Here is a 27,545-nt window from a genome sequence, read left to right as displayed (position 1 = left end):
ATATTAACTAAATCTGCTACTGCGGAAGGAAGGTGAAGATTGATGGTTCTGTTATTGATTTTAGATAAGACAGCTGATTTGAGTTGCAAATAAGTCAAGAATTGATTGCTCCCAATACCATACTTCTGGACTAGGTAGGAAAATGGAACCAGTTTGTTTGACTGAAAAATGTGATTTATATGTGTGATACCCTTATCTGCCCATTTATGAAAATTTAGTATTTTTTTGTTACTTGTGAAGTCAGGGTTATTCCAGAGTGGGGTGAAGTTAGATGGAGCCAGATTGGAGTTTGTGATTTGATAATATTTCCACCAGGCCGTCAGAGCTGAAGCTATTGTCAAGGCTTTGAAGCATGAGTGATGTTTAATGGACTGACTAAGAAATGGAATGTCTGATATGTGTATGTTTTTGCAAAGTGATTGTTCTATATCTAGCCAAATGGTGTCTGCCTGAGTGGGGTGAGTCCATTTATATATGTATTGGAGTTGGTTTGCTAGCGAGTAATGGTAAAAATGTGGTGCTTCTAAGCCTCCTAAAGATTTGGGTTTTTGTAAAGTGCTTAATTTTATCCTTGGTGGTTTATTTTTCCAGTAGAATCGGTTGATGATGGAGTCTAGAGATTTGAACCAATTGAGAGTAGGCTGTGTTGGGATCATTGAAAATAGGTAGTTTATTTTAGGGAGTACTGTCATTTTGATTATTGATATTCTTCCCTGGATTGAGATTGGTAAATTGTGCCAGCGATTGAGGTCATCTTCTACTGTATTTAATAAAGGAGTGAAATTGAGTCCATTCAGCTCTGACAGCCTGGAGGAAACCCTAACGCCTAAGTAAGTGATGTGACCTGTGCATACAGGAATGGGTGATACCTGGGCTGCCACATCCCATTTAGATTGATGTAGTGGAAGGATTAAAGATTTATTCCAGTTTATTGCATAATCGGAAATTTTAGAGTATGAATCAATGGTTTTAGTTATTTCTTGTAGAGATGATTGAGGATTTTGTAAAAAGAGTAAGATATCATCGGCATATAAACTAATCTTATGTTGGGTTTGGGGTGTGTGAATTCCTTTGATGAGTGGATTCTGGCGGATGGCTGCTGCTAAGGGTTCAATGAAGATGGTAAATAAAGATGGAGAGAGTGGACATCCCTGCCTAGTCCCCCTGTGCAGTGTGAAGCTTTGTGATGTTAGTCCATTGGTGTTGACTGTGGCTGAAGGTGATGTGTATAAAATCTTAATCCAGTTAATAAACGACTCCCCAAAGCCAAATTTTTGTAGTGTGGTGAAAAGAAAGTTCCAGTTGACTCTGTTGAAAGCTTTTTCTGCATCTAAAGTGACTATGAGGGTGTCTTTCTGCTGTAGTGATGAATAATGGATTAAATCATATAGTCTGCGTGTGTTATTGGATGCATGCCTACCTTTGATGAAACCTGTCTGATCTGGGTGGATTATAAATGGGATAATTTTTTCAATTCTATGTGCCAGAGCTTTGCTGAGTATTTTGATATCTACGTTGATAAGTGATATAGGACGGTAATTTGACAGAAGGGTTGGATCTTTATTAGGTTTGGGGATGAGTGAAATAGTTGCTGTATTCATGTGTACTGGTAATCTTGAGTTCTCTTTAATTTCGGTTATTGCTCTGATGAATAATGGGGATAAAATGGACCAGAAGTGTTTATAAAACTCAGCTGGGAAGCCGTCGGGTCCTGGTGCTTTATTGTTCGGCATTTGATTTAGGGCGATATGAAGTTCTTTTTCTATGATTGGTTTGTCCAGTGCACTGATTTGTTCTGTGTTAAGTTTGGGGAGTTCAATATTATTAAGAAATGAATTAATATCCTCTTGTCTTGTGTTATTATCAGATGAATAAAGTTTAGCATAGAAGTTTCGAAATATTGTATTTATTTCTTGTGGAGAGTTGGTAGGCTTCCCTGCTGAGTCTTTAATAGTTGCAATTGTTGTTTTTTCTCTATTTCTTTTGATTTGATTGGCCAAATATTTACTGGATTTGTTGCTATGATGGAAGGTCTCTTGACGGAGTCTATGAATTAGAAATTGAGTTCTTTTATTAATGATTTCATTTAGCCGGAATTTTTGTTTTCTTAGTTCATTATATATTTCTTCAGTTGGGTTTTTTGCATGTAAAATTTCCAGTTCTTTTATTTTGTTTTCTAATCTGATTTCTTCTTGTTTTTCTACTTTCGTTTTATGCACAGAGAATGATATGATTTTACCTCTTAGTACTGCTTTGCCCGTTTCCCAAATTAATGAAGCTGGTAACTTTGGAGAGTTGTTTATTTCTAGGAAGGATGTCCACTCTCTTTTAAGATAACTGTCAAACTCTGGGTCTTTGAGGAGAGATATGTTAAAGCGCCATCTACTGATTTGTTTGTGTGAATTAGCTGGGTTCCATATGAGTGTTACCGGAGCATGGTCACTGATGCTGATGGGGTGGATTTTGTGTTCAGAGATATTTGGTATGATTGAATTACTAGTTAGGAAAAAATCTATGCGTGAGTAACTATGATGAACCGGCGAGTAAAATGTGTATTCTCTGTCAGTTGGGTGTTGTAGTCTCCAACCATCACCAAGTCCAAAATCTTTCATGAACTGTATTATTGTGCCAGTTGATTGCCAGATTCTTTTATTATTTGTGGATCTGTCGAGTGATGGTTCAATTACAGTGTTAAAATCGCCTCCTATAATTACCGGACAGTTAGAAAAATTTGAAATTGAGGAAACTAAAGAGTGGAAAAAGGTAGGGTCATCTGAGTTTGGGCCGTACACATTGACAATTGTTACCGGGTTATTGTTTATTGATATGTTTATGATAATAAAACGTCCTTCTGGGTCTGAAACAGTTGTGTTATGAACAAATTGAATTCTTTTGCTTATCAGAATACATACTCCTCTTTGTTTTGAATTATAAGTTGCTGAAAATGAGTGAATGAATTGTGTTGATCTTAGGGTGTTTTGTTTTGAGTCTGAAAGGTGTGTTTCTTGTAGTAAACATATATCTGCCTGTAAATTTTCCAAATAGTTGAGAATTTTAATTTTTTTTGTCTGAGAGCTAATGCCACGGATGTTCCAGGTTATAAATTTGAGTTGCATGTTAAGTTAATATTTCTATACTGACATGTGTGTGTTTGGCAAACATCAAATACAGAACAATAAGACATAATAACACTAGACAGACCTAAGCATTTACAACAAAACAAGTAATAAAACAAACAAACCAAAAAACACAGAGTTTGAAAAATTATGTGCATACTTGTGTGGTGCATTGAGACATGGGTGCATTATATTATAAATGTAATGAGAAAAGAAAAAAAGAGAAAAAAAAGAAAGCAGAGGGGGAAAAAATTATATATTATATGTAAAAAACAAAACAAAAAAAACAATGGTGTTTAATGAATGCAGGTTAATGAAAACATATTATGGCTGGGATGATATTGTTGAGGGAAAGGGTGTTAGTAGAGCCAGGGAGTAATTGCCTTGTCTTTAAATAACTGTCCATCAATGTACAATTTGTCCACGGTAAGTATTGCTCTTTTTCCTTCTTTTATCATTTGTTTGCGGATGGGGATTAGCTGTTTACGTCTGTGGATGATATCTTGTGGAAACTGGTCGTTAAGTCCGTAATGGGTGTCCTTTAACTGTCTGCCCTGTCGTTGAACCAGTTCTTTTTGCTTGAAATGTTCGAATTTGGCAATAATTGGCCGGGGTCTGGTGGCGTTATTGAGTTTTTGACCTAGGCGGTGAACACGCTGAAAAGTGATGTTGTTAACAGTTTCCGATGGAAGTTTGAGCTGTTTAACCATAAAGTCCTTGACTGCTTTCTCGGGTTCGTCAGTGGGTGATTCGGAGATGCCGGTGAAAATCAGGTTGTCCCTCATGCTGCGTGCTTGTAAGTCCAAAATTGTTTCTTTCATCGTTTTGTTTTCGGAGGTGATGGAAGCGAGCTGGGTGGTAACATTCGTTAGTTGCGTTGTGAGGGTTGTAACGGAGTTGTGCAGCGAACTGTTTTCTTGTGTGAGCGTGTCGATTTGTTGTTGGCTGTATTCCAGGCTGTTAGATCACGCACCGTCTCGCGAGAGTCTAGCGTTCACAGAACCATCGCTCTCTCACCGGCCGTGCATTTCTGGGTGTGGTAGTTTCCTCTCCTCAGCAGACGGACGTGAGCGCTGCCTCACGTGTTTAGGCTTTGAGCACGCTGGGGTGGCGCTCACGAATGGTTCATGCGGTGAAAGCATGACCATGGCCACGCTGAAGTCCCGCCGCTCGTTCGCGAGCTGACTCCCCCCGCCCCCCTCCCGCGGTCAGCCGTTGAGCCGCCAATGCGCTTCGGCCACCGCGCTGAGGTCCGGGGGGGACATTCAGATTATGGCAGAGAACGTTCCGCCGGCTCATAAAGCCCTGCGGACTTCTCTGTCTCAGCGTGGTCCCGTTGAGTTTCCGCAGCAGACGCTTCCCCGCCTGGCGGGCTGAGCGTCTCCTTCGGTGCTCTTGCAGAAGGCGAGATGTCTGTCACAACATCAGAGGGAGAGTCAGACGGTGTCACATCTCTTCCCGTGGCGCGGCGCCCACCCGTGGTCGCTGCCCCTCCGGATGTTGATGTCGAACTGTCGGCTATGCTTCTCCGGGCAGCCGGGGGGGATCGGTTTGGGGGTTCCCAGGGGCCTCCGGCCGATCCTTCTAGGCTGGACGACTGGTTCCTGGGGGGGGCACCGGCGGCAGCGCCGCGCTCCCCCCCCCCGGTCCCGTTCTGACCAGACATGCATGAGGAGCTGGCAAAATCGATGGCGCGCTCCCTATTCATTTGAAGCGCACTCCAGCTCCTCTCCCCTCGCCACTCTCGATGGCAGGGCAGCCAAGGGGTACGTGGTGGTCCCCCGGGTCGAGCGCGCCGTCGCGGTGCACCTTTGCCCGCGGGGCGCGGCCGCCTGGTGAGGCCCTCCGCGTCTCCCTTCCAGGGCATGTGAATTTTCTTCCGCCCTCATCGGCTGGGCCTTCCGCGCCGCCCGACTCACTGCCACCGCCCTGCATGCCATGGCAACACTGCAAGTGTACCAGGCGCAGGCACTTAAAGGCCTGCACGAGAGTGGTCCAGACCAGGGGGTATTTGAAGAACTCTCCTTGGTCAGGTGATGTCCACCTGCGTGGTCCAGGAACGCCACCTATGGCTGACTCTGGCCCAGATGGCAGAGGCCGACAAAGTTCGCTTTCTCGACTCTCCCATCTCCCAGAGCGGCCTATTCGGCGACACCGTGAAGGGTTTTGCTCAGCGCGTCGAACGTTCCGCCGGCCCCAAAAGCCTGCGATCCTCCGCCCATCAGCATACCCCGTCGAGATGCCAGAGCAGTAAGCCTCCCCGTCATTCGGGCTGGGCGTCTGCTTTGGCGCTCCAACGGTTCAGAGGCAGACGGAGGCCATCCAACGTATCCTGCCCCGCCGCGAAGTTACCATTCCGCCGCCTGCCCGTCGCCGAGGGCGTCCCCCCACAGCTGAGCCACACGATCCAGGCTCGCAGCCGACATGGAGCTGCCCGTGGGAGTGGGACGCCGCTCCTGCGAGGGAAGACCCTCGCAGGCGAGCTTCGAAGCGTCCCTGATGCGAGCACCCCGGAGGTGCAGAGAGAGCTACTCTGTCGGCACTCCCGCTGGAAGCGGGACCTAGCCGTTCATTTGGAATCACAGAAAAGAAACCGCCTCCGGGGCCCCGGCCCCGAGTTTCCTTCCTGAGCAGCACTTCCACTCCTCGGAACCAGACTCGGGACCGGATGTCGCCAGCAAGGGAACCAGGGAAGAAGGTAAGCACTGCTTAGTGCAGTTAGACACTTCTCCAGGACGTTCATCCTTCTGGGTTTTGTCTCCTTCCCTGTCTTTCCCTAGGCTACCCCACCACGGTCACGTCGGTCAACGTTCCCTTGATACCACTACACTGGTTGATACGGACGGTACGGGCCGGCTCCAGGCGTCCGCCCGGACTCAGAGGTACCCCTTACATTCTTTATTTGGCAGGCGTGCCTCTGTTCTGCCTCGGAGGTCGCGTTCCTACTGGCAAAGGACGCGATCCAGCCTGTCCCCCCAGCCGGGACGAGGTCGGGATTTGACAAAAGTTCCGACTTCACGTGTCCAGTTAGAGTGCAGGGTTAATATTCGCCCTGGATGGAGCTCTGTTCCGATCCCTTTTTAGGCTGTCGGCACACATGCTCACGACGACGCACATACAAGTATGTTTCCGTCTCCAGGGCTGGGTCGCAGCCGTCTGCCTGAAGGGCACCCGCTGTCGCGTCTCGATTTTTCCCCGGCGCACACCCCTTCGGCGGTCTGCCCCGGGGATCGAGCACTTCAGCGCGAGGTGCTTCCATTTGGCCAGTCCCCCTCCTTCCTGCCTTCTTTAGGCCATGGGAGCTCCCCTGTCCCCTCTTCGGCAGACAGGAATTCGCGTCTTCAACAGTCTCTTCGACTGGTGCTTTACCAGCCCACTCGTGAGTTCCGTTGTAGCGAATACAGGGACCTGGTGCTTCGGCACCCCCGCCATCTGGTCCTTCAGGCCAACCGACGGAATCCTTTTCCTCGGTCGGGAGCCCGACTCGGTCCTCAAGACGGCCCGTCTTGCTATCAAGAGCGCGCAGTCAGTGCTGTAGTCCCTGAGTTAATCAGGCACAACACAGCGGTCCCCTCAAAATCAGAGGCTCCTGGGGCACATGACAGCTCTAGCCGCTTGCCGCTAAGCTTGTTTCATGTGAGACCGCTTCAGCACGATCGAGTCCCATGATGGGCATGGCATCTCGGCTCACTCCGGACTGGCGTTTTCCCGCAGTATTGCTGACAAGTCAGCCCGTGGCTTACCACGGCTTGGGTTGCCATGTACAACAGAGGCTTACAGCTCCTCCCCATCTGCTCCCATGGAGTCCAACGTGGCAGACTTTGCTACTTGCCATTCACTTGAAGCAGGGAAACTCAACCGTGCAGCCGGCCGGTTCCCACGGCAGTCCACCCACCTGCAGAATGGCGACTCCACCCCGTGACGCAGCTAGTTGGAGTTATATCGGCAAGGCCCAGCCACATCCGCTCGCCCTTCCGATTCCTCCCATTGCCAGAGTAACACTGGCACACAGCTGACCTCCGGGGCCCAAGTACACCCTTCCCCAGCGAGCCTCCTTGCGCAGACTCTGTGCGAGTCCAAGGAGGACGAGGAGTAAGTCTGTAGGTTGCGCTACAAGGATGGCCCACCCGGACTTAGGTCTTAGTAACCATCCCCTTGCGACAGTCCCTCCCTGTAAGGGCACGGTTTGACACCGTAGACCTCTCCGGCCTTTCACAGGCCGTGATACAAACTATCACTCGGTACTGAGCTCCCTTCACAAAGGCAGGCTTACGCACTGAGATGAGAGGACCCACAGAGATACACGATTGTAGTAATGCTTCCTTTCCTGCAGGAGAGTCGGAGTGCAGGCTGTCCCCTCGACTCCTCGAATATATGCTGCCGCTTAGCCGCATATCACATGCAGTAGATGGAGCAAAGTAGGTCAGCATCCACTGGTCGTGAGGCTCCACAGAGGTTCTCATACAGCACCTCATACCCTCTTGGGACCCCCCCGTTGCCCCCAGGGCCACGAGGCATTCCATTTCCAGCCACTGGCCTCAGTCGAGCTAGAATTCCTGTCATTTAGACAGCGCTCCTGATTGCCCTGGCTTCCATCAAGAGGGTAGGAGACCTACAAGCTTTCTCTGTAGGGAAGCTTCCCCGTCGCCTTTTTCAGGCCGCGGGGCGCTCCTTTGGAGCCTCGGGCCTCAGTCGAGCGAGAAAAACGCTCCTGACTGCCCTAGCTTCCATTAAGCAAACTAAGGTTCCCCAGAGGTGCTCAGACCGCATCTCATACCTCTCGGATCTCCCCGTCGCCTTTTCAAGCCGAGGGTCGCTCCGTTGGAGCCATGGGCCTCAGCCGAGTCCTGTCATTAAGACGGCGCTCCTGACTGCCCTGGCTCCTATTAAGAGGGTTGGAGACCTACAAGCTTTCCTTGCCAGCAAGCGTGTCGAGAAATTCGGGCCCGGCGATTCTCACGTTACAACCTGAGACCCCGGCCTGGCTATTGTGCCCAAGGTTCCCCACCACGCCTTTCCACGATCAGGTGGTGAACCTGCAAGCTCTGCCCTGGAGGAGGCAGACCCAGTCCTTGCGATGTTGTGTCTATGTGAAAATGAAATCACTCGGCACTTCAGGCGCACCGAGCAGCTTATCTGCTTTGGGGTTCAGCAGAAAGGGAATGCTGTCCCCAAACTGAGGTGGCTCATTGGGTGGTAGATGCCATCTCCCTGTCTTATCTATATCAGGGAGAGCCATGCCCCTTAGATGTTCATGCCCACTCCACTAAGAGTGTTGCTTCTTCCTATGCGTTGGCTCATGGCGCCTCACTAGCAGATATCTGTAGAGCTGCGGGCTGGGCGACACCTAATACCTTCGCTAGGTTCTACAACCTCCGCGCAGAGGACGTATCCTCCCGTGTCTTAACATAAGACTTCAGGCGAGCGGGAGGACGGCTGGTGTCGGCTTGCGGCGCCATTCCCACGTGGATCCGTGCGCTATCTCCCAGAATGTTCCCTCCGGTGAACCCTGGGTCCTCCATGCCCCGCAGTCAGGGCTAGATGCGGAGTAGTCCTTACTGTGATCCTGCCTGGGTCTCCTCCATGTATCCCTAAGAAGCCTTATGGATATATCGAATTATTCTCATTTCCACATGCACAAATTCCATGTGCTCCGCCCCCCCCAACCCATGCTTCAGTACTACTGGCATCCCTGCAGGCCCCCCTTATAAAAAGGGGCCTCGGGGCGTTGGGAAGGTTACGTTCAATGACTGCCTGCGGACACGTCTGGGAAGACCTGCCGGCACGTGGCGTTGTGCGTAACGCGATGTCAGGGTCGTGGCCTTTTCCATGGGTCTAAGTTCCCAATGTAACGTCGAAGTGATTCGACTGAAGGGGTAACGTCTAGGTTACGAAGGTAACCCTCGTTCCCCGAAGGAGGGAACGGAGACGTAGGCCTGTCGCGATAGTCGATAAATCGATTAATCGCACGATTAAAAAAAAAAATGACCTCGATAATTTTTCCGGCCGCGATAATCTCATTTGCATACTTGTTTGTTTTCCGCGACTGAATGACAACTCTCGTTTCCTTAGCGTAGGAGAAGTGAACCCTCTTGTCAGTTGCATTGTCTTTTGTGTGGGGAGGCGGTGCTTGTCAGTCACATGGACTTTGTGTGGGAAGGCGGGAGTGCTTGAGGCGACTGCAGAGAAGAGCAAAAAGACGAGACGCAAGTTGTGACATGGAATTGTTTTCAAAGCCAAGCGCAACAGCTGCCGTGTGGGAGCACTTTGAATTCAAAACGAATGACCGTGGTGAACCACTTAACCTGAGCGAGCCGGTATGTCGCATTTGTTGTAAAACAGTATCGACTGACTGTTTAGCACAGCTGGCAACATTGCTACTCCTGAGTAGGGTTGTGACGATGAGGAAATTTCCCCACCGGTTAATCGGCACGTGACAACACCGGTAATACCGGTATCACCGTGGGGTGAGCTTATAAATGCGTGCATATTATACTTTCACTTTCAGTTTTGCGGAAATTGGCAATTCGGTGTCAATTGTTTTAATGGACGACAACGAAACTACAAAAAAAAAAAAAAACTTTGAACCCAAAATATTGCCAAACAGGTGCTTTTGGACACTAAATCGTCCGCCATTCTCTTTCTGTAAATTCGACTCCTCGCACAGATAATTAACACGGCCAATTCACCATCAGCAATCACACTCCGTATCCAAGCACTACAAGAGAATCCCTTTAAATAGCCAAGCAGTCTTAACTTCATCATCTCTTGTTTTCAGCATCCCTCTCCCTGGGCAGGGGGAGTGCCCCGGGCTCGGCCAAACATGCTTAACTTTTACGCTGTTTATTATATGTAAGCGCGAACTCCTCACGTGATAAATGAAATATGACGCATTGTAGCTATGTTCAGTTTTTAATTATATTGCATGCTCTCCTCTTAAGTAAATTATTTAGAATGATATTTTCCATTCAATTCAAATAAATATTTACCAAATTATTTACCAAAAATAACTGTCTTTAAACAGCAATGTTGAAAAGGGGTTGAATAATTCTGACATAGCTGTGTTATTAAAAATCCTGGTAACACTTTACAATAAGGTTCATTAGTTAAACATTAGTTAATGTATTAACTAACATGAACTAACCATGAGCAATACATTTGTTACTGTATTTACTAATCTTTATTAACATTAGTTAACGGAAATACAGTTGTTCATTGTTTGTTCATGTTAGTTCACACTGCATTAACTAATGTTAACAAAATTTTAATAATGTATTAGTAAATGTTGAAATTAACATTAACACAGATTAATAAATGCTGTATAAGTGCAGTTCATTATTAGTTCATGTTAACTAATGTGGTTAACTAATGTTAACTAATGAACCTTATTGTAAAGTGTTACCAAAATCCTATAACTCAAAAACATTACATTATATATTGACATTATCACTTTTAATATGCCAGAAAACTGTTGTAGATGCAATTTAGTCCTGAATCTTCAGAAAGAGCAAAAATCATTTGTAAAGTACTGCAGTCTCTGGGGGATTAAATCATTTTGATTGCAACTGTATATAATAGGCTATATAGGCTATATAATGTGTGTGTAGTTGTGGTCATCATTCGTGTGTGAAATGTCGTAATTATTATCTACACTTTCTTGCAAAATACTTTTCTTTTCCCACATGAGTCAGTCCGCGTCAGTCGTGTTCTTTAACCAATCAGATGTGACCTCGCCATTTCAACCAATCATAACCCGCCAGGAGCGCAGCCTAAATCCTGTTTACATGAAATAAACCTGCTCCCGAGCAGGTTTAAGCTTGCGCAGCTGTTGCGATGACAGCAAGTCCAGGATGAGCTTCGAAGAACCAAACAATCCAAGATCATGCCAAATCGTCAACAATTAAATCCAGCTAACTGAGTTAGCGACGTACGAAGAACGAGCCCCAGAGTTCCACAATCAGTAAACATATCCAGATATTATGACATTCAATTGAAATCAACTGAATAATACGCTAAAATACACCTACAATCAAGGGGAACAAGTCATTTTGTTCAGTCTATGTCAATTCATTTATCTTCCAGTTACATTGTTGCTTTTCCCAGCAAGGCAAAAGTTTGACTAATATTTTGATTCGAAGGAATCAACCCGTAGAATTCAGTGACACATTCATAGTCAAAATTTGAGGGAATCTACAACCATTTGATATTCGAAACTACAGCAAAGATGATGATCAGGTATGGCCGCAGAAGTACAAATGCACAAAAGAAAAGCCTTATGATGAAGCATAAAGACATGAAGAAAGCAAATAAAAGAAGTAAAAGAGGTCATAAAGGTGACAGTCAGATGTAACCCGCATTCACCCATGGTGTGAACGTAGCCTTGATTGATGAACAAAGAATACAAACTGGGTCTCACATTTGCTTTTTTTTAGTGTGGTAGCAAATAATGTTTTATTACACCGACTACTGAATGTCCCCCAAAATGAACGATAATAGTAGAAATGACTTATTTTCTAAACCTTGTCACTCCGAGGAAAATGGCGATTTCGTCTCATAGTGGGTTCTAAAATGGTGTATCATGATGCTTGGACATGTGCAACTCTGCGGACACTGGAGACACTTGTAAGGCTTCTCTCCAGTGTGAAGCTTAAGGTTTGATTCGCTTGAGAAACTCTTTCCACACTGATTGCAAGTTAAGGGTACAGTGTGAATCTTCATGTGCCTCTTAAAGGTTGTATCAGCGATTTCTAGCCTAAAACATAAAGTGACAATTTCAGCTGACCTTTCTTCACGATCCGCTCGCTGCCTGCCCCATAAATTGTCTGTGAAAAAAGCGCGTCTCTCTGGTCAGCCTAGGGTCCGAGATATGCCAAAAAAACAATCGGCACTACCAACCTTTCCACACATAAACAAACAGTGTTCCAACCAATCAGCGTCAGGGGTTTGGTGTTGTGGACTTTCGCTCCGCCTCCCTCACATCCCTGCACCAGTAGGAAAGTCCACAACACCAAACCCCTGACGCTAGGCTGACCAGAGAGACGCGTTTTTTTCACAGACAATTTATGGGGCAGGCAGCGAGCGGATCGTGATGAAAGGACAGCTGAAATTGACACTTTGTTTTTCAGCCTAGAAATCGCTGATACAACCTTTAAGGTTTCCTTCTTTTGAGCAACTCAGTCCACAGAGAAGGCACATTCATTCATTCATTTACCTTTATTTAACCAGGAATAAAAACTCACTGAGATTAAAATCTCTTTTCCAGGAGTGTCCTGGCCAAGGTAGGCAGCCATTTAACAACAGAGTTGCAACAGACATTACAAAGAAAACAACTAACAAAGAAACAAAGAAACAACTAACACATTAAAAACAATCACACACAGTTTGGTTTCTCTCTAAATTACACAATAAAGACTTAAAATTATTATACGACACCAAGTTCTGTAATTTTATCTCCTTTTGGAGAAGATTCCAGTCTGAAGTGGCGGCATATTTAAAAGAAGTTTTACCAAGTTCAGTCCTGACAAAAGGCACACACAGATTGTAATTTGATTGAGAACGTAGTGAGTAACTTTTAAACAAAGTCCTTTGTATAAGACAGCAGAGATAAATTGGTAAGCAACCCAAGATTGCCTTATATATCAACAAATACCAATGCATTTTTCTGCGGATACTCAAAGATGGCCATGCAACTCTTTTATATAATTCACAATGATGTGGTGAAAATTTACATCCAGTTATAAATCTTAGAGCCTCATGGTACAGAGCATCCAAAGATAGAAGAAGATAAGAAGGAGCATGCTGATAAATCACATCCCCATAATCAAGAACCGGTAAAAACATAGCAGAGACTATTTCTTTCTTAACCTTAAATGAAAAACATGACTTATTTCTAAAATAAAAACCAAGCTGCTTCTTTAGTTTTACTTGCAAATACTTAATATGTGAACCAAAACGCAGTGTGTTGTCAATAATAATGCCCAAATATTTGTATTCCAACACTGAGGTAACTTGGCTCCCCTGATAAGTTTGGAGTACAATAGGGTTCTCTGAAGTTCTAGAATTTGTAAATAACATACACTTTGTTTTGTCAATATTTAAAAACAACTTCAAAGCACAGAACCTATTTTGAATAGTATCAAAAGCAGACTGTAAAGAAGCCACAGATTGTTGCTTAGAGGGAGCTGAGCAGTAAACAATAGTATCATCTGCATAGAAGTGGAACTTTGCATTAACAATATTAAAATCAAGACAATTTATATATATATATACTAAATAATAACGGCCCTAACACAGATCCTTGAGGGACTCCCTTAATAATCTCCAAAAAATCTGAACACCGAACACCTTCCACCTGAACACATTGGGTTCTACCCTGTAAATAGTTTGTGAACCATAAAATAACATTTTCTGATAACCCTACCTGTCAAAGCCTATCTAATAATATAATGTGATCCACAGTATCAAAGGCCTTTGATAGGTCAATAAAAATACAAGCACAATGTTGTTTATTATCTAAGGATTCCACGATATCATTCATAACCTTTAAGACAGCTGTAGTAGTACTATGCCCTTTACGAAAACCAGATTGATTAATAGATAGAATATTGTGACAATTTAGATACTGAGCCAACTGATTACTAACTAAATTTTCTAAAACTTTTAAAAGAATACAAAGTTTAGATATAGGTCTATAATTATCCATTAAGGAAGAATCTCCCCCTTTTGGCAAAGGAACAACAAATGCTGATTTCCAAATCCTAGGAATTATATTAGTTGATAGTGAGAGATTAAATAAATATGTCAATGGAGAAGAAATCAACTCAGCCGCTAATTTTAAATACAGTGGGGCAATGTGATCAGGACCTGATGATTTATTCACATCTAGTGCCTTTAAAGCCAAATAGACATCGGAGGAAGTAATCTGTTTAAAAGCAAACTCTCTAGACCATAGATTATGTTCAGCTTTAAGGAAATCTAGGTCAAAAACTGTATTATTATTTGTTGGAAATATAGACCCTGATGCAATGAAATATCTGTTAAAACTATTAAGCATTTGTTTTTTGTCTGTAATTTTGATAGAATCTATCGTTAAACAAGAAGGAAACCCCGAATTGGATTTATTACCAGTTAAAAGTTTAATATTCCTCCACAACTTCCGAGAATTTAGCCGCTTTTCCACTATCGGGCCGAACCGTTCTCAATGCTTAACCGTTCTGTTCCGTGCCGATCCGGGCCAGTCAGCACAGATACGGTTTGATTTTCCACTGTGGTGCAGATAACGGAACTCTTTGGAATGTAAATACAAATGCGTCAAATCGTTGCCTTGGTAACGCAAGAGTAGACAGCCCCGCTTCTACTGTTATTGTCCTTTTGGACGCGATATGTATGTTTGAGTTTTTTATTTTTTCCCGGCACTGTTTTGAACTTTTCTTAATGCCCTTCTCTGCAAGACACTGCGCTATAATTTTAAAAACTTTTCGTTTCTCTTTGCACCCTCCAGCTGTTGTTGAATTTTTCTTTCTGTCCAAATATCAACATTAGAGCAAATGTTTCATCCACAGACCAAAGTGTCTCAGCCATTTATATTTATATTTACCGTATCTGCTTACTGCTTAATCCGCTTAGCCATAGAGAAACTGGTAGCCGAGAACGGGCCGAGAACGGTTTGTAATCGTTCCGTGCCGTACCAGGCTCAGGTGGAAACACAACTGGAACTGTACCGGACGGTTCTAAGAACGGTTCGGCCCGATAGTGGAAAAGCGGCTTTTGTCAGATTTTCTGTGGTTTTATCAAGAAAGTAGTCAGATTTCGATTTTCTAATCGCAACTGTACATTTATTTTGGAGCTGCCTAAAATGTAGCCAGTCAGAATTTAACTGTGTTTGTCTAGCCCTGGCCCATGCTGCATCCCGTTCTTGAATAAGTTCGCACAAGACAGTTGAGAACCATGGATTGTCCCGAGATTTAACTCTATATTTTCTCAAAGGTGCATGCTTATTAATAATTGACATAAAACTATTATAAAAATATTCCCAAGCACACTCAACATCCGGAATTAAAGTCATTTTATCCCAATCAGTTTTTGCTAGATCATTCAAGAATGCCTGCTCACTAAAATGTTTCATAGAACGCTTAGTTATAATTCTCGGGTTCTGCTTAGGCAGCCGTGTATCTCTGACTACTGCCACAACACAATGATCACTAATATCGTTTGCAAATACAGAAACTGAGGAATATTTATGTGGAACGTTTGTAAGAACAAGATCTAATAATGTAGATTTTTCTCGAAATTTAGAATTTGGCCTGGTGGGTGTATCTACTAATTGAAAAAAATTATGACTATCACAAAAATTTTTTAAATCATCGGATATTACATGCATCCAATTCAGATTGAAATCACCCATTATGAGCATTTCCTTATATTTCAAAGAGGTCAATGAATGCATTAGTGATTGTACAGCATTGCTAGTAGCCGAAGGAGGCCTATAACAACCAGCTATAGTGATCTGAAGGGTTTTGGACACACAGAGATTCAAAGCTAATAGTTCATACTGTTTTGGTATTGAGACCGAAAGTAGCAATGATGCCTCTAGATGTTCTTTGACGTAAATTGCTACCCCCCCCCACCCTTTTTTAATCTATCTGATCTAAAAACCTTATAACCAGTAATACTGATATCTCTGTCTGAGATAGATTTATTAAGCCAGGATTCAGATATAACTATCACATCCGCATTTGTATTTTTAGCCCAGATGTATACCATATCCAATTTGGGCAACAAGCTACGAACATTTAAATGTATAAAACCCAATCCAGATCTTGTTTTTAACTCAGCTGGAGTAGTAAAACTTAAGGCATTATAAGGTCCTGGATTTGGAGATACATTCCCAGACATTAACAACATTAAAACTATTAGACTCCTTCGTTTAACTGAGTTACTAACTCTACTTCCAGCCATAGACCCCAAACAAATTATATTAGTCATACAATAATTTTCCTCCCTAGATAAAGCACATTTCATAAAATCCAAGTACTTAAAATCTATGGGGTACAGCATTTCATAGTATTGTTCAATCATAACAGAGTTAGTAGATACTCCATATTGTGTCCGAATATCAAAATTTACAGTTGATGAGTTGCATGCTGAAAATAAGCCAGAGACATACCCGCTGCCACTTATATGAACTTGACAAGATATCCAGAAGAATAAACTTAAAAATAACATGCATCCAAACGTTAAACACCTCATGATGTACGCAAACAAGTTGTCGAACCAAAGAGTCCAATATATAGGTCCATATAATAAAATAATGTCCAGGATCCCGTGAGCACAGTCAAACTCAGCTTGTAAACTGAATACTTGTGCGCGATACAGCAAATGTGTGCAATGCAGCAAACCAGATTTAAATCCAGATTCCAATCTGAGGCTTAAACAGCGGCACGCAATCACGCACACACAATGACTTGGACCAGATCACTTATAGTGCGGTTTAACAAGTCAAATTTAAGTCCTCAGTCAAACAAAAAATAAAACTTCAGGATTCTAGCACTTATTGAACTTAAAACTCCAAAATTCCTGCTCCAACAACGACACACAATCACGCTCATACATGAGTACCTTGAGCTGAAATATCTTGTGAATTGATGCTTGTGTGCGATGTAATAAAACTGCAGATTTTGTCTGCCGAGGCTTCAAAACAGTTTTAAATCCAATTCCCGGTCAAACTCCAGTAATCAAGCACGTACGGCACACTGACAACATCTGCTGCTCAAAACACTGGAAATGCAACGAGAACAACAAACATGAGCAAGACAACTATTACAAACCAGCTGCAAATATTTCCTGATAAAACTTACTTTCGTGAGTAAAGCGCATCCTCATATTAATAATATAGGTAACGTGCGTCTCATTTCGCTCCTTTTATCTTGAATCAGGAACTTACATCGTTTAAGTACGGGGAAGAACTGAGAGAAACTGATAATCCGAATCATCTGAACCGAATCATTCGTAAAATGATTCAGTGATTCGAAGCGCTCGAATCAGCGCACGCTGACTACAAACGAGAACAAACTCAAACATGTGCCATTACAACTGCAAATGTTTTAATAAACATGTAATCTATTTAATATATATAAAGTATATTCATCATAAATACGTAATATTATCGTTTGTATATAATTTTATCAGAACATTTAACTATATTATTTCCCAGCTGGCATTCGACCGACCTTAAACGTTTAAATGTGGTTGAAATAATGTCAGTTTATGAAAAAACATTAATTCAACGTCAAAACTTGACTTTGAGTTGTACGTCAAATCAACATTATTTTTACAACCATGACTTTTAAACATTTTGTTGAAATATATCAGTAGAAAAATAACGTTGTTCCAACATTCAAACAATGCTGATCAATTAACTGTTGTTTAGATTTGCAAAATCTAAACAAAATCCAATGGTTATCCAACACTGACACCTGACGTAGTGACGTTGATTCAACGCTGACTCCACGTTAAAATGCCAGCTGGGTTATTACTCTGACTGACTCCCTTACCAGTGCACTCATTACTGTTCTAAGGAGCTGATTGGGACACACTTAGAGATTAAGTTTTCATGTATGCTTTTTTTATTTGTGAATTATTTTCATTTTAAACAGGACAAAGTGTCCAAACACACAGAAAAACTCCTGCTGAAGCAACTGCGAGATCGTGACACACTATTAAAAAGATGGCATTTATTAAAGAGGAGACTGAAGACCTTAAGATTGAAGAAACATTCACAGTCAAACATGCAGATACTGAGGAACAAACAGGTTGGTTTTCATTCACACTCATTTGATCCAAAAATGAACGATATTTATAATGAATGTCATAAAATGTTACTGTAATTTTCTTTGCACAAACATATCATATTTACAGTATAAAATAACAAAAATGAACTTGGTTTACTACACATGTTTTAAATGTACATTTCTGATCAAGAGCTGAAGATATACAACAGCAAAATTTGTAGTTTCCTATTCAGTTACACTGTCTCACATTTTCAGCATTTAGCAATACTTAGGAGCATCACATGATCAATAAATCACTACATGCTGGTTTCCACACTCTGTTACACAAACTGCCAGCTCACCTCTATAATGCCTGTGATTGTAGCCATTACTACTAAGTAGCTGACCGCAGCCAAAGTCTATCAACTTGAGCTCCAAAGTGTGTTTTCTCAATAAGATATTATTTGGATTAAAATCATTATGAAAAACACCATGTTCAACGCAGTGTGGACTGCTTGCACAGCCTGACGCATGATGACCCGCGCTGTTGACATGTTCAAGAGATGGTGCCAGCTAGCTAAATTAAATAAACTTAATTGAAAACAAATTTTTGCTTCAGTAAAATGTATCTTGTTGTTGTTATTATGATCATAAGCTTACCATTGGTTGGGACAAAGTCTAAGGACTCTGGGACAGGTGACGGCTCAGGATCATCCAGCTCTGGCTGAGGAGGCACAAGCGGCTCCACTCAATTCCAGTCTCTCCACACCGTCCTCAGGGATGAACAAGTTGACGTCTGGTGTAGAGTTGTCTAACTGTGGGTCTATTGTGTGCTGGGAGCAGCAGAAGGAGAGCTTTGCAGCCTTACATACTTTCTTAAAGAAACAAGCCATGATCATCTTCCAGCTTGTGTGTCTTTCTGAAACTAAGAAAAACAAAGAGAAAATACTATTAGCAACAACTATGACCCAGGGCTATCATCATTACCTAAAACTATTAATTTTATTAACTACATGATTTTAATTTCACCTGTTGAGCTCTTCTCCATGACACTCTGAGTGTCGCGGCTCAACTGGCTCTCTACACTCTCCTCAGAGATGGACGATAATGTTGAAGACAAAGTCCAGTCTTGATTTATCAAATTTGTGTTTCTGTAAAGTCTGCACACTATGTTTAGACTCGTGTATGGTCTGCACACTGTGCTCTCAGATATGAAGAGGATTTCACTCGTGCTGTCTCTTTAGACTGAAGCTGGACTAACTCTCAAATGAAACTCTGAATCACTCGTTCACAAGATTCATGTCTGTCACTGTCACAGATGATACTCCTACTATAAACCCTCAGAACCATTCTGCGATGTTTGCTTACATGTGGGCTTGAGTGGACATCATTGAAATGAAACGCGTACTGCATAATAGATCACAATGAAGGAGTCTCAATGTGCAATTTTTAAACAGTAAAGAACTGTTTAGCTTTTAAAAGGCAAGTCTCCAATGGGAGTGTGTGTGTGAGTGAGTGGCCAAATAATGTTTGGGATTGGCAATCATATTCATCAACTGATGTGACTCTAAGGGTGCTTTCACACTTGGTTCAGTTGTCCAGTGTGAACCCAAATTGCTGCTCCTCTCACTGTCCCAAAAGCAGAAGCTTAATTTTTGTACTGTGGATTTAGAAAATTGTTTCATTTTCAAAGCACCAAGACAGAGCGGCACGTTTGTCTATTTGTCACGACTGAAATGCAAAGGTTCAACAAAACGAGCAGAAATGAGATATAAAGTCTGTCTTCTGCATCGCGTCAGTCACACTTTTCAGGAAAGCGAGTGAGTAAACAAAAAGACAAGTGGGGTGGCCAACCTTAGCCCTGCCCCTGCGTTAAATATTTTGAACACTGTTAAACTGGAAAAGATAATCACCTGCTAATTTTGTCAGTACTAATAAAAATACATAGAATAATATGCTTGCAGATATTAAGGAAACATACTAAGTTTGCATACTTGTTTCTTTAAAAAACAATGCTATAAAATATATATTCGATCAAAAATTTTCTCAATTAATAAAGACTTGTTTCACCATTGCAATCTCCTGAATGAATGATTCAATGATAAATACTTTTTTACACGTGCAGTTGTCGCCAGTTGTCCTCCTGGCAGAAGAGGATAAGCGTTACAATACGTACAAGTGTTAAGATACTTTTGTTTTTATTGCTACTGTTGGCAATAAGTGTTTATACCCAAACTATTTTTACATTATGTGGTTGAAATTGAATGCAACTCCTGTTGACATCATAAGAATCACATGATAGTCACATAATAAAACATTTATTTCAAAACTAAGCCACAACCATACAATTGTCAGGATCATGTCTGTGTTTTGTCCTGTTCTGTCATGTTTTCCAAGTGTTTTTCCCCCCATGTTTCTAGTTCATTTGGTTTAGTCCTTTTGGTTTAGTCTTGCCCATATTTGTATTTCCCCCTCGTCATCTCGTTATCTTGTTTGTTACCACGCCCATGTTTCTGTGTATTTAAGTCTGTTTGTGATCACTCCCCGCTGTCCGTCGATTGATGTTACATGTTCTCCATTTATGCTCCTGGTTTTTGTTTGTTTGTAATTAATTTCAGTGTTTTATTTAATAAACTTGTTATATTCATCTACTCCGGTTCTCCTCCTCCATATCCACTCCTCAACCTCGCCAGATTGTGACAACAATACTAATACAATATTTATTATTTTTTTTATTATATACTCATTTTATTTTTATTATTGTTTTGCATTTTTATTAGATATATATATTTTTTTGTTTTATATAATTTGTTATAATCTTTTTAAATATATATTTTTTTATAGCTTCCTAATAAACATTTCTTTTAAAACTAAAACCATGCTTTTAAAACTAATAATTTTTTATTAAATGATCATTTTTATTATATATTCAGTTTATTTTTTATATAATTTTATTAGATATAATTTTTGTATAATTTTTCCATACATCTTTACATTTTTTACTCCTTTCTAATAAAACATTTATTTTAAAACTAAGCTACAATCATGCTTTTAAAACTAATTTTTTTTTTCAAATTTTATTATATTTATATATGTAATTATATATAATTATATAATTATTATTATATTTCATTATATATTATATATATTATTTGTATTATTTTTTATTAGACATCATTTTTCTATACATTCTTTCTTTTTTATTGCTTCCTAATAAAACGTTTATTTTAAAACTAAGCTACAACCATGCTTTTAAAAACAAGTGTTTAAAAATAAGCTTTAAAACTAAACTAAAACTGAGCTTTTAAAACTAATATAATTTTTTATTAAATTATCATTTTTATTACATGAGCAGTTTAATTGTATTTTTTATATTTTTACTAGATATTTATTTTTTTATATAATTTTTTATACATTATATTTTTATTGCTCCCTAATAAAGCATTTATTTTAAAACTAAGCTACAATAATACTTTTATACAATACTAATACAATATTTATTAATTTTTTATTATATACTCTGTTTATTTGTATTATTGTTTTGTATTTTTATTAGAAATATTTGTATAGCTTCCTAATAAAACATTTATTTTAAAACTGAAATCATACTTTTAAAAATAAGTTTTATTAAATTCTAATTTTTATTATATACTCAGTTTATTTTTTATATATTTTTCAAATTTTTTGTATACTTTTTGTTATAATTTTTCATACATTTTTATATTTTTAACTTTTTTTTGTTTTATATAATTTTTTAAAAATCTTTAAATATCTAAATTTTTATAGCTTCCTAATAAACCATTTATTTTAAAACTAAAACCATGCTTTTAAAACTAATAATTTTTTATTAAATTATAATTTTTATTATATAATCAGTTTTTTTTCTTTTTTTTTTTTTTTCTTTTTTTTACATTTTTTTAGATATAATTTGTAATAAGTTTTATATATTTGTTTTAGATTTTTTACATTTATTTATATATATTTTACTGCTTCCTAATAAAACATTTTAAAAATAAGTTTTTAAAACTAAACTAAAACTAAGCTTTTAAAATTAATATAATTTTTATTAAATTATAATTTTAATAATATACTCAGTTTATTTGTATTTTTATACATATCTATTAGATATACTTTATATATATATACTTTTGTTTTTAAAAACTAATTTAATCTTTTAAAACAAAACTTTTTTTTTTTTGCCTTTTTAGATGACAGGACAGTGGAGACTGACAGGAAAGTGTTGGGTCAAGAGGGGGGTGTGGGATTGAGATTCGAACCCAGATCGGCCGCAAGCGCAGCAGCTCTATTTGTCAGTGCGCTAACCACTAGGCCATAGGCTCTGACATGCTCTGATTCTTCTGCTCTTTTTCAGACGGGGCTGTAAGAACGTGGACAGGCTCTAGTTCTGCTGTAGTTCTGGCTTACTTGAGAGGCCTGAGTTTCCCGTCAGCATGTGTCAATCCAATCTGCTTTTTCACTGGATGCTGTATGTCCAACCCTGGCAAAGAAAAAGGCAGAGCATTCTTCACACTGACTGTCTTTTACTCAAGTCTTTTTCCTCTCATCATTTATTATAGTACAACAAGATTGCTCAAATTAACTCACTTCACTAATCATATTTGAAATGTATATTATATATTGAAGATGACAAATGTCTCACCTCTGACTCTCTTCATTTTAGATCCACTGTTTCAAACCAGTCATGCTGCAAGATCTCTTCGATGACCGGCCGTTCAGTTAGATCACGGGTTAGACACTGAAGAATCAGATCACGGCATTCTGTTTTCAGGAGAGAGCCGCTTAGTCATGATCATGTGACACTAATGTTGGCATGTATGAAAACAGCTTTGTGTTGTACTATGCTCTCCACCAGTGTTTGTTCATTCTGTGCAAAGGCTGTATGTGTGCATCAATGCTATTCTCTCACCTTCAGATAAATCTGGGTTGACAAATCTGACGTCGGCTTCCATGACTTGGTTTCTGTCACGAAATGGAGGACACCTGTTCATCATCTCATACAGCAAGACTCCAAGAGCCCAGACGTTTGTTTGGACGCAGTAGAATTTGCCATAGATGAAGAGCTCAGGTGGAATGTAACCGTTTATTCCTGTGAGCAAGACATTTTCAGCATTTAGCAATACTTTAAAACATCTCATGATCAATAAATCACTACATGCTGGTTTCCACTCTCTGTTACACTAAATGCCAACTCACCTCTGTATTTCGTGCAGTTGTAGCCTGTCCTGTCAAGTAGATGACCGCAGCCAAAGTCGATCAACTTGAGCTCCAAGGTGTGTTTTCTCAACAGGATATTCTCTGGATGAATATCGTTATGAAAAACACCATGTTCAACGCAGTGCTGGACCGCTTGCACAGCCTGACGCATGATGACCCGCGCTGTTGTCTCACTCATTGGAGGATTGTTGTTGATGAAGTCCAGCAAGCTCTCGCAGGGATCTGGAAACTCCATGATGAGTGTGAATTTTCGGGGATGCTCAAACCACTCGTAGAGCTGGATGGAGTGAGGGCTTACGGGCTCTTCCTTCATCATTAGAAGCAGTGCAACTTCTGTAATGAGAGGTTTCGGATACCCAGGCTAGAGAAAAGATGCCACAAAAGGTTAGTTTGGTAAAACATGCTTCATTTTAAATGTTAAGAGTCATAGGTTTTTCCTGCTTAATCTACAATAATCAGCTCTTAAACAACTAAACACATATTATGTTTTGCCAACTTACAATTTGAAGATACTGATCCTGTGGAGTCTTGCGAATACGTTTGATGGCAACCTGCAAAAACACAGATGAGCATATTGAACACCTGACCTTACCTTGACCACGAAGAATTGAGTATTTAAGTATTAAACTATATGTAGGTGCTTTAAAAACACAGTGGATACAGATTTTAATGTACAGTAAGAGCAAAATGTTTGTCTACCTTCTTGCCATCAGAAATTCGGATGCCCTCATAGACCTTGCCATAGCCTCCTCGTCCAATAATCTTTTTCACTCTGTAGCGGGAGCGAATGGATTCTGAAAAAAACACACAAAAACATGAGAACATATAAGCATGCGAGACCCTTTGAAGTGGCATAAAATGCTTAAAGTAGTATAACAAATTCTTCTGTTTTCGTCTTCAAGATTTGTAATAACTTACAAAGTCATTTGCATAAACACTTTACATTTGACAAACTGCATTTTAGTTAATTCTTAATACAGTTTTAATTTATACAACTGGTGCCTTGTGACAATAAACCATATTAATATAGACAAAATAAGACATGTTCATGAGACAGTAGTTTCAAGCTAGCTGTAAACCAACTTAATTTTAAGTATATTTATATAAACATAATTAAAAACAATTTTTTGCTTCAATCAAATTGATCTTGTTATAATGATCACAGACTTACCATTAGTTGGGACGAAGTCTAAGGACTCTGGGGCAGGTGACGGCTCAGGATCATCCAGCTCTGGCTGAGGAGGCACAATAGGCTCCACTTTATTCTTGGAGCGGAAAGGACGCTTGACAGCCTTCCACACTCTCCTGAAGAAAGAGCGGACTCCTTTCCCTTTCTTAGGCTCTTCTGTGGCCTTTTGTGGAACTAAAATCAACCAATTTGATAACACAACTATTAGAGATATTCTCTGACATTGGATTAAATAATTAGTTGACAGTTTACTGTTATACCTACATGAATGTCACTGTTTGTAATGCATTTTTTTTTCTCACCTGAAACCTCCAATCGCAGCCTCTCCATACTGTCCTTAGAGATGACGTTGGGTGTAGAGTCATCTACGTTGGACAGTGCCTTTAGTCTCAGGCAAGCTGAAGCATCCACTGACTCAACAGGAAGTTCACCTGGAAGTACAAAGCTACTCTCCTCTTGGTAGCTATCAGAGCTGGAGAGATGGTCATCGTTCCACACGTCCAGGATGTCCACAGTTCCTCTCTTAATGATGCTCGTGCCTACGCTAAAGCACAGCATATCCTGGCTGCTGAGGCTCAACAGTTCCAGGCTCTCCACACTCTCTTTAGAGATGGACAAATTGACGTCTGGTGTAGAGATGTCCAGCTCTGGTTGAGACTCCACTGTGTCCTGGGAGCAGCAGAAGGGGAGCTTCACAGCCGTACATATTTTCCTGAAGAAGGAGGGCATGGTTTTCTTCTTCCTCCAGCTTGTATGTTGTTCTTAAAGTAGGAAAAACAATTACTAAAAAATACTATGAGCGACAAATATGACCCAAGGTGATTTTCATGAAGTAAAACTTGAACATTTTATTTGCCTTGGCACCTACCTGTATATATAATACTATTAAAATACAAGGTAATTAGCATAACTTTTTATTGACATTTTCCAAACAGATAGGCCTACATTAGTCAATGTATAATATTTACTACATTTTAAAATTGACTAAAGCATAAGTTGACCACTACCAGCAGACATCGAATGCTACGTTCTCTAATGCTAAAGCAAATATAACAGGAACACAACAGATATATAACTCCTAGCCCCACTCTAAACCATCTATTTTATCTTGTTTTCCTGAATTTGTGAGGTCTGTGTCAATCACAGTTGAAGTTTCAAACATAATTTCAATCTCACCTTTCGAGCTCTTCTCCACAGAAGCCTCCGTGACACTTTGGAGGCTCAAATGGCTCTCTGCACCCTTCTCAGAGATGGACGATAGTCTTAAAGACATAATATCGGGTGCAGATTTATCAAATTGGCACAGGGTGTTTCTCTGTGTGCAGTTCAGCTCGCTGTGTAGACTCTGTATGGTCCGGAGACTACGTTCAGACTCTTCTTCACAACTGTGCTTTCAGAAATGAAGATTGTCAGCAGATAATTTCACTCGTGAAATCCGTCTTTTGACTAAACATTCAACTTTCACATAACAACATAAACAACTTTCATAAGATATTCAATAGCGTATTCAAGATTTGCGTTTGTCAACAGAATTTCTGCGGTCTCCAGGTGATGTTTGTAAACAGAACAGAACTGTTTACTTTTAAAAGGCAAGTCTCGCGATACGTGAATGGCCAAATGAATGCTCGAGACTGGCACCGCATTTAATAGGTGCGTTCGAGCTCATGCTGCGCTGCGCAGACCGATCGGCGAGATTAGCCGAAAGCAGTCGGGGAGGAGCTGAAAAAGGAGCCGTCAAGTCGGACAAGTTGGAGACCTCGTTGCTCCCTCAAACATGGCAGATCACGTGGCGTTTGCCTACTTTATTGCAGATTAACTGGAAGCTATAGAAATACCTTTTTTTGTTGGAAGAAATGCAGCACATGCAAGTAAAGCAGCAACTACAGATTTCAGCATCAATCAATGTTGACCACATTAGATTAAATGTCTGTGACATTTTAGTTATTCCATAAAAAATATTACTTAAATATGCAGCTGAATACTATAAGTGGTCTGAAAGGTTATGAAAAAAGTACAATAATAAACTTATGCACAAATCCAATATAAAGAATTTAAGGGAAAAAATGTACTGCAGTCAAAAGATCGTAAACTATTTACGAAATGGCATGCAAATTGATTTGTTATGCACGAAACACGTGTGATCATCGTCATGTGGTGAATGTGGCCAATCATGAGAAGCTGTGACGTCATCACAGCCTGGCGCAGTCCCATCTGAAATGTTGCGTTGGCTGAGCAAGCCGGCTGTTCTCGAAACGCTCTCGCGTTACTTTGATGCCACACGTGAACATCACGTGGCGTCGGCGCCGGTTCAAGTCGGACAAAATTTCTAACCGGCATGCACTACTTCAAGTCAGCCGCCGATCGGTCTGCGCAGCGCTGCATGAAGTCGAACGCACCTAATAACTGATATGACTCTAAAACCGTGGAGTCGTTAATGTATGAAATATAACCCGACATCTATCTATTCACACGAATATCACAGTGAGAGTGACTTAAATAAAATAAATTAAACGTCACTACCAGTGGTGGACAGTAACTTAAGTACATTTTTCAAGTATCTGTACTTTACTGGTTTTATTTTGAGTAACTTTTACTTTTAGTTCACTACATTTCATAAAACATACCGTTACTCCTCATAAAGCGCGTGGTCCGAGACGCAGAAGCGGTGTCTGAATTATGAACAAAATGATTCTTTTCAATGAACCTGTTAAATCGGTTCGCAAATCCCACCAAACGATTCATTCACGAATTGGACTGATCCGATCGCAGCTGTTCTCGGGTCGATAACTCACTGATTCAAATGAGCCGTTTAGAGCGAGTCTCAACTGAATTCACTCGTGAGAACCGGGAGATCTTGTGAGCGCGTGCGCGCGCGACCGATACTGCGAAAAGTAAGTAACTAATGTCGAGTTTTAGGATTATTGAAACTGGAAATCATGTTTAGGTCAAAAATGTCAGTTGTTTGTGAACTAAATGTGATTTAAACGGTTATCTATTTAAGCCTACTGAAAGCTTGAATGCAGGTCATCAACACCACCAGTGTGTTTTAGGTCAAAAAACGAAACATTATAATGACAGATTAAATAAAATAACTCATGCACGTATATATTCCCTGCTTCTGTAACGTTAGCAGTTTTATTAAAATGCCCTTGTCTGGTTTTATGTTGTTTATCAACGGTATACATTTTTATATTTTGCTACATGGAAGGTTATTGAACTTGTAATTACAAACTCAAA

General features: G+C 40.6%; 1 protein-coding gene across 1 annotated transcript in view; it reads left to right on the top strand.

The window, feature by feature from the left end:
• Positions 1-17,777: 17,777 nt before the first annotated feature.
• LOC141333915 (uncharacterized) overlaps positions 17,778-27,545 on the top strand; it is a 41,288-nt gene continuing 31,520 nt past the window's right edge. Inside the window, exon 1 of the mRNA XM_073839070.1 lies at positions 17,778-17,926. Within this exon, the coding sequence (XP_073695171.1) occupies positions 17,842-17,926 (85 nt within the window). The 5' untranslated portion in view covers positions 17,778-17,841. The remainder of the gene's footprint in view (positions 17,927-27,545) is intronic.

This window comes from Garra rufa, chromosome 4, assembly GCF_049309525.1.
Source record: "Garra rufa chromosome 4, GarRuf1.0, whole genome shotgun sequence".
Lineage (NCBI taxonomy): Eukaryota > Metazoa > Chordata > Actinopteri > Cypriniformes > Cyprinidae > Garra > Garra rufa.
Note: the sequence above shows the minus strand (reverse complement) of the source record. Positions and strands in the feature narration are given on the sequence as shown.